Source organism: Littorina saxatilis, unplaced genomic scaffold, assembly GCF_037325665.1.
Source record: "Littorina saxatilis isolate snail1 unplaced genomic scaffold, US_GU_Lsax_2.0 scaffold_1432, whole genome shotgun sequence".
Lineage (NCBI taxonomy): Eukaryota > Metazoa > Mollusca > Gastropoda > Littorinimorpha > Littorinidae > Littorina > Littorina saxatilis.
This window is the reverse complement of record NW_027129649.1, coordinates 1,697-14,557: the sequence shown is the minus strand read 5'-3', so window position 1 is coordinate 14,557 and position 12,861 is coordinate 1,697. Positions and strand designations below refer to the sequence as shown.

The following is a 12,861-nucleotide window of genomic DNA, read 5'->3' as shown; positions in this document are numbered from 1 at the left end:
GCAACTAAGCTGTCACTAGCAGGAAGGCGGTAAAGTAACCGTGCATGTGCTTTTTATTCCGCCGCTCCCTTCTTTGCGCCGTGAGCTCTAAACCAGCCAACTGCAATATAACTACAGAACAAAGAAAACTAGAGACCAAAGAAAACTAAAGACAATAAAACACGTCCTACCTCGGTCAGTCAGGTATACTTCTTTATTCTGCGCTTCGAGTCTTTCTGGTGTTCTGCCAATGAACCCATGTCGCACGATACACCGACCCAGTGGGTTTCGATCGCCGCATTAAAGCTGTGGTCTATTTATGACTAATCGGGGCTCCGAGTTTGAAAAGATAGGGCTGAAAATCATTTACAGAATTATGTACAGCAAACGCTACCCGAAACCCAATCTACACGGCGTGTATGACCTTGAGAGCTTCAGTCAACGCTTGAATTTTGCAGTGATAACATCCGGTTTGCTCTCTCAGAGCTGAGCATACTTGTCAAGAAGGATCGAGCAGAAAAAATAAGCGACTTGGCAGGGATTCGAACTCAAGACCTCGAAATGTCGGGGCCGATGTCTTAACCGCTAGGCCACTCCAGCAGTGTTGTCAAATATAGAAACGCATGTTTGTTTGTTTTTCATATCATTCTACGCTTGATTTACCATTCATGCGTTGCAAAAACGTACAAATTGCCACTCAAATTTGCCTTAATTTGCACACATGTTTCACGGAATCGCAGTACATGTTTACACCGTCATGCTACACGGCATTCGCACCATGCAAATAACTGCGATATCTCTATTTACAACATGCAAGAAAAATAACAAGAACAGTAATTGAATCTCTCCAAAGCTCTTGAAAACAGACATCTAAGAAATAGTTATACATGTGTTCACTTCTGAACAATGGGCGGATAGAGATATAAATCATGCTGCTTCAAGAATAACATAAGTTCATATCAATGTTTTCCCATCATTTTCTAAATTGGCGCAGTAGCCTAGTGGTTAGGACATCAGACACGAAGTCTCGAGGTCGTGAGTTCGAATTTTCGCCGGGGCGTTTATTTTTTCCCCTTGATATCTCTTGAAGATAAAATAAGATCAATCTTGAGAGAGCAAACCGGATGTTATCCCTGCAAAATTCAAGCGTTGACTGAAGCTCTCAAGGTCATACACGCCGTATAGGTGGAGTTTCTGGTAGCGTTTGCTGTACAGAATTCTGTACATGATTTTCATCCCTTTTTGTTTCAACCTCGTAGCCCCGGAAAGTCACAAATAGACCACAGCTTTAATGTCCTGCCGCGATTCGCATTCGATCAGTCTCGGGTCGTCGTGTGCGTGTGTGTGTGTGTGTGTCAGACGTAGACATCGCTGCGCAATTCTTGTGGTGGTTATATGCACGCGACGCTGCTAGTTAGCCTATAACTCAATTGGGCTGAGGCTTCGGAGGCCACTAGCTACTTTCTTGCGCTGAGTAACTGCGTCACGCACCTCGATTGTAAATAATACAGTTTACCTGCTGGCTCAATCTGCGGGCTCAACCTGCGGATAACAAAGATAACTTGATTGCTATCCGCTTTTTGTGATATGCTTTCAGACAATGTTTTATTATCAACTTTGATGCCAGGCTTGCTTATAATAAGTATACTTATGCATATCTATCTATTGGGCACGAGGTGAGACCAGAAGACACCACATTCATAGTGATTTTCACAGGACAATAACCAAAGTGAGTAGGATATGCGCATGTTCTTTAGTTGTTGAAATGTGTTGTTGTTGTCCGTGGTGGTGGTTCTGGTGGCATGCTATACATACTACTGTTGTTAATCTTTGAATTGCAGGTGGTGGAAGTGGTTGTACCTAGACTTTCTCTCGCTCTAAGTCTAAATCACGCTTTTCAAGTAAGGCATGCCTAGAAACTACAAATTAATGTCATATTTCTCTCGAGTGTAGAAGCTTCTCGTGATATCATTTATGAAAGCTTATTTAATTTCGTATTTCTTGATTTAACTATTAGGTGGATGGGATTGGCTGGCTGGATGGAATCTGTTTCTTTATTAAGGGATTTATTATTTGTCTTTGTGATTGATTAATTGATTTATTTTATTGATTGATTGATTGATTATTGATTGATTGATTGATTGATTGATTGATTGATTATTGATTGATTGATTGATTGATTATTGATTGATTGATTATTGATTGATTGATTATTGATTGATTGATTATTGATTGATTGATTGATTAGTTGATTGATTGATGGATGGATTCATCCATTGATTGATTATGTGATTGACGCATTGACTGATTCGTTCATGTATTGTTTAATTACTTAGTTAATTCATTCATTCATTTATTTCAGTTTTTGTTATGAGGACTGGGAGATCGACGACGTGATGCAGGACATACTGGACAGACTCACCGAATGTAAGTCTTAATGTGTGTGTGTTAAATTATAAGGCTAACATCGGCGCGCAGCTGATGAAGGTCAAGCTTCCCGTACTGGCAGCGCTAAATTTACCTGGAGACGGATGTTCGACTTTAAGGAACAAGGCACGTCTCTCCTCTTCGGTTGACTATGAAAATAAACCTCTCTGTTTTTACATTTAGTCAAGTTCTGACTAAAGGTTTTAACATAGACGGGGAATCGATTGACAGAGATTAATGAAATGACTTAGAAATACATTTGACATTTGTTATGAAAATCACCTACCGACAAAACCGTATTATTTAGATGAAAAAGTGTATTACTTGACAACATTTAAAGTGTCAATTATTAGAATACAATTCACGCTCATATTGTTAATTCAAATTCATACTTTGTCTTGTTAGTTTTTATAACATTTAGCTGTAGGCTAGTCACCTAGGTTCAGACCTGTTTGGTCAAATAGCCATATGGTGCACTGCAATGGCAATACCGTATGTTATCCACCTTTCTTGTCGTCTGTCCCTCTCTTCTGAAGTATCGATCGCATTCTTGTCTATTGCAAGCGGAAAAAGGACATTCTCTAACATTAAGGCACGTGTTGACCAAAACATTTTTCACCAGACCAGGAATCGAGAGGATGGTGATGGTGTGTGTGTGTGTAGAGCGAAACGATTTAAAGAAAATTACTCGACCGATCATTATAAAACTCTACATACAAATTCTCCCAAGTGATACCCCCAGACCTTTTTTTCTCACTTTTTTAATAAACGTCTTTGATTACGTCATTTTTCCGGCTTTTAGTGAAAGTCGAAGCGGCACTGTCACGCCTTAATTTTTTAAACAAATTGAATTTTTGGTCAAGCAATCTTTGACAAAGTCTAACACGCGCATACGAACGCACACGCTAAAGAGAAACAGACAGACAGACAGTCGGACAGAAAGACGGACAGACAGACAGTCAGACAGACAGACAGACAGACAGACAGACCGACCGACAGACCGACCGAACGAACCAACGAACGAACCAACGAACTTTATTTAACAAGGATAAAGGTTTAGTGACTTAATTGTCTACCAACCTGTCCTTTATAAGACAGACAGTCGGAAGTTAACTCCTTTATTTAGTGTAGTAGCGGTTTTGTCGGTTCCAGATGAACAGGAAACTCAGTGTCGTACTCTCGTCAAACTACGGAGGGCCCGCACCATTTTCAACAGAAAGGTGTTCAAACAAACAGCAGATGAGATCGTCTTCCACTTAGGCAAGTTACATTGATGAATTTTGAGACACAGCCATCCCAAGTTTTCAAGATATGTGCATTATGTGCGTGCGTGCGTGCGTGCGAGCGTGCGAGTGTGCGTGCGTACGTACGTGCGTGCGTGTGTGTGTGTATGTGTGCGTTTGTGTGTGCGTGCGTGTGTGTGTGTATGTGTGCGCGCGCGTGTGTGTGTGTGTGTGTGTGTGTGTGTGTGTGTGTGTGTGTGTGTGTGTGTGTGTGTGTGTGTGTATGCGTGCGTATGTGCATGCGTGCAAATGTGAATGTGTGAGCGCGCACAAAAATCTAAAAGACTATCAATACTTGCCATGTTTGCTTGCAATGAGCATTCTTTATTCTCACAAAAACAGAGCCTTCTTCAGAAGTCCACGAAGTCTTGAAGAAATGGGCCAACGGAAAACCGTTCTTTGCGTGGATTTCGGAACGTCTGCCGCTGCATCTCAACTTACCAGTTAGAACGTACCCTGAAGATTGCTACATTCTGCAAGCCCTCGTCCTCGGTGAAGGGCTACCTCCAGCACTGTTAACGCTGTACGCCAAGGATTCTGGAGACGAAAACCCCGCAAAGACGAAAGAAGAACTGACACTTGAAATGAGAGAGTTCTGCATGAGATGTGCACGGATGCTAACCTTGTCCTTGTTGAACTTTTGTCACCGTGAGTTCCTTCTTCTGCCTTGCACGGTACGTTTAGACGAGGGTTTCACGGCAGAAACGTTGCAACAAGAGATTGATGGCCAACTTGGTGACGCCAGAGTGTATTACGGAGGTCCCGAAGAGCTTGGAAAGGTGACCTGTGATGAACTGGTTCGAGCAGTGACCATTGCAGCGACCACTACTAACGTGCCGTGTTTCCTGTGTGTAGAGACAGACGAGAAAAAGGCAAGAGATTTGCTTTGCAGATAGTGCACCTTATTTGAGGACGATGCTATGCCATCCTGAGCAACTTCTCTTCTGTTAATGAAATAGATTTTCTCATTTGAGCGACGTGTCTGCTCCGGTGAATGAGTTTGAGCACCACTAGGGGGTGGGGGTAGGGGGAAAAGAGAGGGGATAGAAAGACTGACTGACTGGCTGGACAGAATGGCGAACATACACCTTGTGGTAGGCGAACGAAAGACATAAAGTCACAGACAGACAGACAGACAGGCAGACAAACAGACAGACAGACAAACAGACAAACAGACAGACAGACAGACAGACAGACAGACAGACAGGCAGACAAAGAATAAATGACGAAAACCCTTCAACTTCTTTAAAACAGAGACAGATCAAAGGCACCAGTCTGAAAGAAAAATCGGACAGAGGCAAAGTTTACGCGACTCTCGGTCTGATACACCGTAAATTCGTAGACAAAAAAGATCAAAAAACAAAGACCATACATTTTAATATGAGTGTATCATTTCTTCCAGGAGTGGCTCCTGTTAATGGACCGTGACTGGGACAGATCCATGCGGCACGTGATCAACCATCTATTGGGCCATTCTCCGGTCACTTTGACCTACACCAAGAATACTGAAACCAAAACAAAAGCGGCAGTTCTGGAGGCTGCCAAACGCATCAGTTACTTTCGCAAGGTGGTCGTGGTCACCGCAAACAAGAACGTTCACCGAACTGTCAAGTATGGAAATAATTAATCTACACATGTTGTACCTTGTGCATTACTTGATACTAATTTGTATTAGAATAAGATTTGACAGTGTTTTTGTGTTTCTAGAAACAAATTCAGGTTTTGCTGGATGGACTATATTTGTGTGTGTGTGTGTGTGTGTGTGTGTGTGTGTGTGTGTGTGTGTGTGTGTGTGTGTGTGTGTGTGTGTGTGTGTGTGTGTGTGTGTGTGTGTGTGTGTGTGTGTGTGTGTGTGTTTGTAAGTATGTACATGTACACGGCACAACGTGATTCTGTTTTTGTCATAATATTACTTATTTGTTTCAGTCTTTCTTGCGTTTTATTCCTCACTTTCTTTTGTGTATGCTTGCGTGCCAAGAAGACGACATTCAGAAATAAGTTTGTATTGATTATTGAAGCGTTGCTTGTTCTTGTAGATTCCACCTAGTAAAAAGTCAGTTTTTGTGCACTTGGGGGCATTTTCTAGCCGGTATGTTTACTAGCCAATGACGGAGCTCTCTGCTTGGTAAACATCTACCGGTATATCAGGCTCCCATTTTCCCAATTTATACCGGTTTTGTGTAGAGAGCTAATCCAGTGCAGAAATACTTGGTAGAGATTTGATAATCTACCGGTAGATTAAAACGTCTGTTGTTGGGATCCATAAAATCACCTTTGTTAACGATTACATTTCAGGTGTCTCTCCCAAGCGGCACAAGAGGAACACGGACTTGACTCTGACTGGTTCAGGTCGGTACTGCCAGAAGAGAGCGTACCAGATGCAGACAATGACTGTGTCGTTGCTGTGGATGTGGAAGATGTCACGAAACTCCAGAACCACAGTCTCAAGATGGTGGTCTTGCGACCAGGTAACCGCGAGAACTGTTTAGAATCATAAACAAGTGAGACAGAGAGCGCTTATGACAAACTCGGACACTGGTCAACTGTATATGATAACTCGGAGATGATACCCCCCTCCCATTTAGCCCCTGCTCCGACTTCATTCTATGCTTGCTTTCAACCTGCCAGGGGTGTCAACTCGTCGCGGTGCGCAGTGGCAACTTGCCTCCGTATATTCCATGCCATAAAGTTATGTTGACGTTTTGACATTTGTCACGCAGACCAAGGTAACAACAAAATCACACGTTAGTCTTAGTTTTAAAGGGGAATATTTTTATTCCGGAGTTAGTCTATTGGCCAGTGAGGACATAAAACCTTATTTTCGTTCGTTTTTTGTGTGCAGATGAGGTGACTTCGATAAGCAGCAAGAGTTCCACGGTGAACACACCGCTCCACAAAGATCTGACTATCCGTATAGCTTGTCCACGCCCTCGTCATATTTCCCCACAACCAGCCAGACGATGTGGCAACCTCATCAAAGAGACACACACATTGAGGTGAGTCAATGAACCTTTAAGTGTTCTGTGAATGTCAAAATCTCTTTGCCACCTTCTTTCCTTCTTCTATTTAATGTTCAATTACCTAACCAAAAACACACGCACAATTTGTTCACATCGTTATTTGTGTTTTGTTGTTGTGTTTTTGTTTCTTTGATTGTTTGTTTCTTTGTTTCTGTATTTTGTTTTGTTTTTATTCGTCTTTTGTGTGTTTAATTCTAAACTAGTCTTTCTTTCCTCAAGTAAGTTTACCTGCCCATTGAACAAATATTTCAATTGTTTTGAGTGTGCTGAATCTATAGAGGTACGGAATGACAACACGAATAAAAATGAATCAAACTGACAAGGGTGGCCTTTGCATTGTCAGACACTCGGATGAACTGTTTGCCTATCTGTTTGTCTGTCTGTCTGTCTGTCCATGGCAGTAGCACGTATGTGTCAACTGCGTGGTGTTCACAGTACTTATAACAACCATCCTTACCGTTTTCTCATGTCACACACAAGAAGAAAATGTACCTTTGGTATGAAATAGTCGCCTTATTTAGTCTCAAAGACTTATCAAACTGTTTTACCACCAGGTTGTGGACAGCCCAGGAAACCACGACACCAACAGAAGAGTTGACGGCGGGTGTCTCGCTGGCTCCAGCCTTGTGCGTGGGTTCGACGTCGTCTGCTACGTCATGAGAATATCTTGTAGAGCGCTTTACGGAGGAGGAAGAGAGAGAGTTCTGACGCCTGAACGATGTCATGGGCATCAATGTGCTAAGGCACATGATTATTGTCTTTGCGTGCGGAGATGAAATCAACGAAGGCGACGATATTGGCTCGATTTTGGAACAAGCTCCCAAAGTACTGACCAAAATTGTAGAACAATGTGAACAGAGGTACGTTGTCTTTGACAACACAGCGACCCAGAATAAAGCACAGTTAGATGAATTCTTTGCCATGGTCAGGAAACTGAAAGAGAGTGCCAATGAAGAGTCGTTCTACTGTCCAAGCGCTGCTGATATTGAAGACAACTGGCAAGGGGCATATGCAACTGAATGGAATGCAAGGTTGAAACGGCTCAGTGTGCCCCGAAGGGAGGGACAATTTAGGTAGCGTGACTAAGGTACGAACAACACATTCCTGTTTAGCCAAAGGCTTGCTTACACAGGAAAATAGACAGTATATGAGACAGTTTGCGAAAAGGCAAACGTCGTCAACGGACATTCAAGTTGCGTGCAAAAAAAAGTTGAATGTATTGATTTTCACATTTTTAGCTTTTTGGACTCTGCAGGAGCAGTTAACCTTTGCGAAATGTCAAAACCAAAACAGGTCATTTTGCTAATAACTATGCATTCCGGAGCACAGCTTCCGACAATCCCGTACCCCTTGCGTTAAATTCCCAGAAATGTGGGTGTTATAAGTTCATGACGCTAACAACTCATTTTATCCAAAGGTACAATTTACCCCTTTTTATGACTGTGTGACAGGGGAGGCTACCGCTCCTTTCACAGCAGACTCTGCATCCGAGTTGTTGGCCTTTAAGTCAACACCCGTGGTTTGTGGAAATCTGTTTGTGATGGGGTCTGGTAGTTTCCGATTGTCTGTATGTTCATGGAAACCTTCGGGTTTGCATAACAGTTTTTATAGGGCTAAGAAATTAGCCCTAACATTTTCAAACCTGTTTGATTGCACTTCGCTTCCCGAGGTGATCGTAGTGTTTCGGCACTCGGTTACATCTGTAACATCAAAGCAGGCCATGCTTTTGGCCTTTAACTTTTGTTGTTGTTCGCAAAATTAAAAAAACCCAAAAACATTTACAGCTGAGACATAAACAGTAACTTTTAATCGCAAGGTTGATTTTGATCAAAATCACCAGCAGTGAAAACTCTAAATGCTTTTTGAAAACATCACAGCTCACCAATACTTCAAACTGTATCACTGGAACCGGCACACATAAGACCTCGCGTGGCATGTGACGTCATTTAGGAAAATAGAAGGAGATAGATGGGCAATAAGCGCACGGAAGGTTGCAGGTTAATGAATGTGTCAGCTAGTACAGGAGACAAACCCGGTGTCAGCTAGTACAGGAGACAAACCCGGTGTCAGCTAGTACAGGAGACAAACCCGGTGTCAGCTAGTACAGGAGACAAACCCGGTGTCAGCTAGTACAGGAGACAAACCCGGTGTCAGCTAGTACAGGAGACAATCCCGGTGTCAGCTAGTACAGGAGACAAACCCGGTGTCAGCTAGTACAGGAGACAAACCCGGTGTCAGCTAGTACAGGAGACAATCCCGGTGTCAGCTAGTACAGGAGACAATCCCGGTGTCAGCTAGTACAGGAGACAATCCCGGTGTCAGCTAGTACAGGAGACAAACCCGGTGTCAGCTGGTACAGGAGACAATCCCGGTGTCAGCTAGTACAGGAGACAAACCCGGTGTCAGCTAGTACAGGAGACAATCCCGGTGTCAGCTAGTACAGGAGACAAACCCGGTGTCAGCTAGTACAGGAGACAATCCCGGTGTCAGCTAGTACAGGAGACAATCCCGGTGTCAGCTAGTACAGGAGACAATCCCGGTGTCAGCTAGTACAGGAGACAATCCCGGTGTCAGCTAGTACAGGAGACAATCCCGGTGTCAGCTAGTACAGGAGACAATCCCGGTGTCAGCTAGTACAGGAGACAATCCCGGTGTCAGCTAGTACAGGAGACAATCCCGGTGTCAGCTAGTACAGGAGACAATCCCGGTGTCAGCTAGTACAGGAGACAATCCCGGTGTCAGCTAGTACAGGAGACAAACCCGGTGTCAGCTAGTACAGGAGACAAACCCGGTGAATCGAAAATCCTTAACCCTGCCTGGTGATTTGTTTTGTTTCGCTAAAAGCCCACTTGTATCACGTTTTTTGCGCACAGTTGGTTGTGTGTGTGTGTGTGTGTGTGTGTGTGTGTGTGTGTGTGTGTGTGTGTTTGTGTGTGTGTGTGTGTGTGTGTGTGTGTGTGTGTGTGTGTGAGCGAGAGAGAGAGAGAGAGATAGTGAGTGCATGCTTCGGGGTATGTGCGTGTGTAGCCTATTTGTGTGTGACTTTGGTATTTATCTTTCTGTACTTGTTCAAGCTGCTTTCTATTTGAAGTATTATTATGATTTTGTTTTATTAATGTCTTAGTGCAATATACATCGGCAGGTGATATTTAATCATAATGTGATAGTACGTGGTTGCAGCATTTCGTGTTGATATGTGATACATGGACATCCGTTGAGCAGTTAACTGTTTCGAAGTCAATACTGATTTCTTTTACAGTTTAAAATAGTCACGATTTTGACGCCTGTGATAAGTATTTTTAGCATTTTAGTCCTTTAAAAAAGATGAACACTTATGTTTGTATGAACTACAATCATACTTTTAGTATAGATGCAGAATGTATTTGTGTTTATTCATTAGTGTTGGCATAAAGCGGATGCGCTGTGGTTGAAGTGTGTGTGTATGTGTGTGGGTGTGTGTGACAGTGTGTGTGTGTGTGTGTGTGTGTGCAGGGGGGGGGGGGTTCTGGGGTTTCCGGACCCCCCCCCCCCCCCCAGCCAAAAAAAAATTTTTGGGTGTTTTTTTGGGTTGTTGTTGAGACACATTTGCAGCCCGATTCTGAACATGTATGAAGCTCCTTCCACGAAGGATGCTTAGTGCTGAGTGACAGTAAAGACTATATGTTGAATGAGGTATGCATTTCTTTACTTTTACAGTGAGTTTCAATTTTTGGGGTATTAATCAGTGACAAAATCTGCTGCCTGAAACTGGTAATGATCATCCTCAGAATGCACCAGATTGCACCATTTTGCATCCTTTTTTTCAACATTTTCCGGGGGGCAATGCCCCCGGACCCCCCTAGCAAGCTAGGCGCTTCGCGCCTTCACACCCATATCTTCACAATATACTTTTGGAACCCCCCCCCCCCCCCCATAAAATGAACTGATCCGCCCCTGGTGTGTGTGAGTGTGTGTGTGTGTGTGTGTGTGTGTGTGTGTGTGTGTGTGTGTGTGTGTGTGTGTGTGTGCGCGCGTGAGCAATCTGAATTCATGTTTTCTTCAATTTACCTTGAATGTTAAGATTAAATGCTTAGTCAAAGCTACACCATTTCCTGTATGCCTTTATACCTGAAATAAAATCCTATGTCTTACGCGTCAACGTTCTAGTGTTACCTGAAAGTACTGTGCAAAAACGACAATATGAAAGCAAAACGCATCAACAACAACAATGGAACAGAAAACCAAAAAACAAACAAGCACACACATTAAACAAAACAAAACAAAATGAACATCAGGTGCCTGTGGCGTGTGTGTAGTCTCCAGACAACAAGGGGAATCACCGCGTTCAGTCTATTGCACTGTCGATAATACGGGTGATCGTTCTTTGGTGTCGCTCAAATCCCTGAACTGAACTACAGTGGGGCAGTGTTTCATTCAGATAGAATCAACCATGGATCAAAAGTTGACGAGCACAGGCGCATGAAATGCTTTATTGTTTTAAATACACGGGCAGTAATATGTTTGTCTATCGGGGATACAGCGACCATAACATTATCTGGACTGTTGTTTTTGTTGCTGCACTCTTTTTATATTTAGTCAAGTTTTGACTAAATATTTTAACATCGAGGGGGAATCGAAACGAGGGTCGTGGTGTATGTGTGTGTGTATGTGTGTGTGTATGTGTGTGTGTGTGTGTGTGTGTGTGCGTGCGTGCGTGTAGAGCGATTCAGACCAAACTACTGGACCGATCTTTATGAAATTTGACATGAGAGTTCCTGGGATTGATATCCCCATACGTTTTTTTCATTTTTTTGATAAATGTCTTTGATGACGTCATATCCGGCTTTTCGTGAAAGTTGAGGCGGCACTGTCACGCCCTCATTTTTCAACCAAATTGGTTGAAATTTTGGTCAAGTAATCTTCGACGAAGCCCGGACTTCGGTATTGCATTTCAGCTTGGTGGCTTAAAAATTAATTAATGACTTTGGTCATTAAAAATCTGAAAATTGTAAAAAAAAATATTTCTTTTATAAAACGATCCAAATTTACGTTTATCTTATTCTCCATCATTTGCTGATTCCAAAAACATATAAATATGTTATATTCGGATTAAAAACAAGCTCTGAAAATTAAATATATAAAAATTATTATCAATTTTTTTTTTCGAAATCAATTTAAAAACACTTTCATCTTATTCCTTGTCGGTTCCTGATTCCAAAAACATATAGATATGATATGTTTGGATTAAAAACACGCTCAGAAAGTTAAAACGAAGAGAGGTACAGAAAAGCGTGCTATCCTTCTTAGCGCAACTACTACCCCGCTCTTCTTGTCAATTTCACTGCCTTTGCCATGAGCGGTGGACTGACGATGCTACGAGTATACGGTCTTGCTGAAAAATGGCATTGCGTTCAGTTTCATTCTGTGAGTTCGACAGCTACTTGACTAAATATTGTATTTTCGCCTTACGCGACTTGTTATATTTCGTCAAGTTTTGACTAAATATTTTAACATCGAGGGGGAATCGAAACGAGGGTCGTGGTGTATGTGCGTGTGTGTGTGCGTGTGTGTGTCTGTGTGTGTGTGTGTGTGTGTGTGTGTAGAGCGATTCAGACTAAACTACTGGACCGATCTTTATGAAATTTGACATGAGAGTTCCTGGGTATGAAATCCCCGAACGTTTTTTTCATTTTTTTGATAAATGTCTTTGATGACGTCACATCCGGCTTTTCGTGAAAGTTGAGGCGGCACTGTCACGCCCTCATTTTTCAACCAAATTGGTTGAAATTTTGGTCAAGTACTCTTCGACGAAGCCCGGGGTTCGGTATTGCATTTCAGCTTGGTGGCTTAAAAATTAATTAATGACTTTGGTCATTAAAAATCTGAAAATTGTAAAAAAAAATAAAAATTTATAAAACGATCCAAATTTACGTTTATCTTATTCTCCATCATTTGCTGATTCCAAAAACATATAAATATGTTATATTCGGATTAAAAACAAGCTCTGAAAATTAAATATATAAAAATTATTATCAAAATTTTTTTTTCGAAATCAATTTAAAAACACTTTCATCTTATTCCTTGTCGGTTCCTGATTCCAAAAATATATAGATATGATATGTTTGGATTAAAAACACGCTCAGAAAGTTAAAACAAAGAGAGGTACAGAAAAG

At 42.1% G+C, this 12,861-nt stretch overlaps 2 protein-coding genes across 2 annotated transcripts; both read left to right on the top strand.

The window, feature by feature from the left end:
- The first annotated feature begins 1,420 nt into the window (after positions 1–1,420).
- On the top strand, positions 1,421–4,622 carry LOC138957876 (uncharacterized). Its single transcript, XM_070328915.1, has 4 exons — positions 1,421–1,708; positions 2,342–2,406; positions 3,559–3,666; positions 4,032–4,622. Exons 2-4 carry the CDS (start codon positions 2,376–2,378, stop codon positions 4,583–4,585), a joined length of 693 nt encoding a protein of 230 aa, XP_070185016.1. The 5' UTR covers positions 1,421–1,708; positions 2,342–2,375; the 3' UTR covers positions 4,586–4,622.
- A 229-nt stretch (positions 4,623–4,851) lies between these two features.
- LOC138957874 (uncharacterized) lies at positions 4,852–10,192 on the top strand. Its single transcript, XM_070328913.1, has 4 exons — positions 4,852–5,300; positions 5,985–6,157; positions 6,532–6,685; positions 7,264–10,192. Exons 1-4 carry the CDS (start codon positions 5,107–5,109, stop codon positions 7,367–7,369), a joined length of 627 nt encoding a protein of 208 aa, XP_070185014.1. The 5' UTR covers positions 4,852–5,106; the 3' UTR covers positions 7,370–10,192.
- The last annotated feature ends 2,669 nt before the right edge of the window (positions 10,193–12,861 follow it).

What these genes read in the sequence shown, in the direction of transcription:
- LOC138957876 (XM_070328915.1), top strand. Translation starts at nt 2,376, where the DNA reads ATGCAGGACATACTGGACAGACTCACCGAAT. An exon ending in ACTGGACAGACTCACCGAAT is followed by an intron (nt 2,407 to 3,558) that starts GTAAGTCTTAAT and finishes TGTCGGTTCCAG; the next exon opens with ATGAACAGGAAACTCAGTGT. An exon ending in TGAGATCGTCTTCCACTTAG is followed by an intron (nt 3,667 to 4,031) that starts GCAAGTTACATT and finishes TCACAAAAACAG; the next exon opens with AGCCTTCTTCAGAAGTCCAC.
- LOC138957874 (XM_070328913.1), top strand. Translation starts at nt 5,107, where the DNA reads ATGGACCGTGACTGGGACAGATCCATGCGGCACGTGATCAACCATCTA. An exon ending in AACGTTCACCGAACTGTCAA is followed by an intron (nt 5,301 to 5,984) that starts GTATGGAAATAA and finishes ATTACATTTCAG; the next exon opens with GTGTCTCTCCCAAGCGGCAC. An exon ending in AAAGAGACACACACATTGAG is followed by an intron (nt 6,686 to 7,263) that starts GTGAGTCAATGA and finishes TTTTACCACCAG; the next exon opens with GTTGTGGACAGCCCAGGAAA.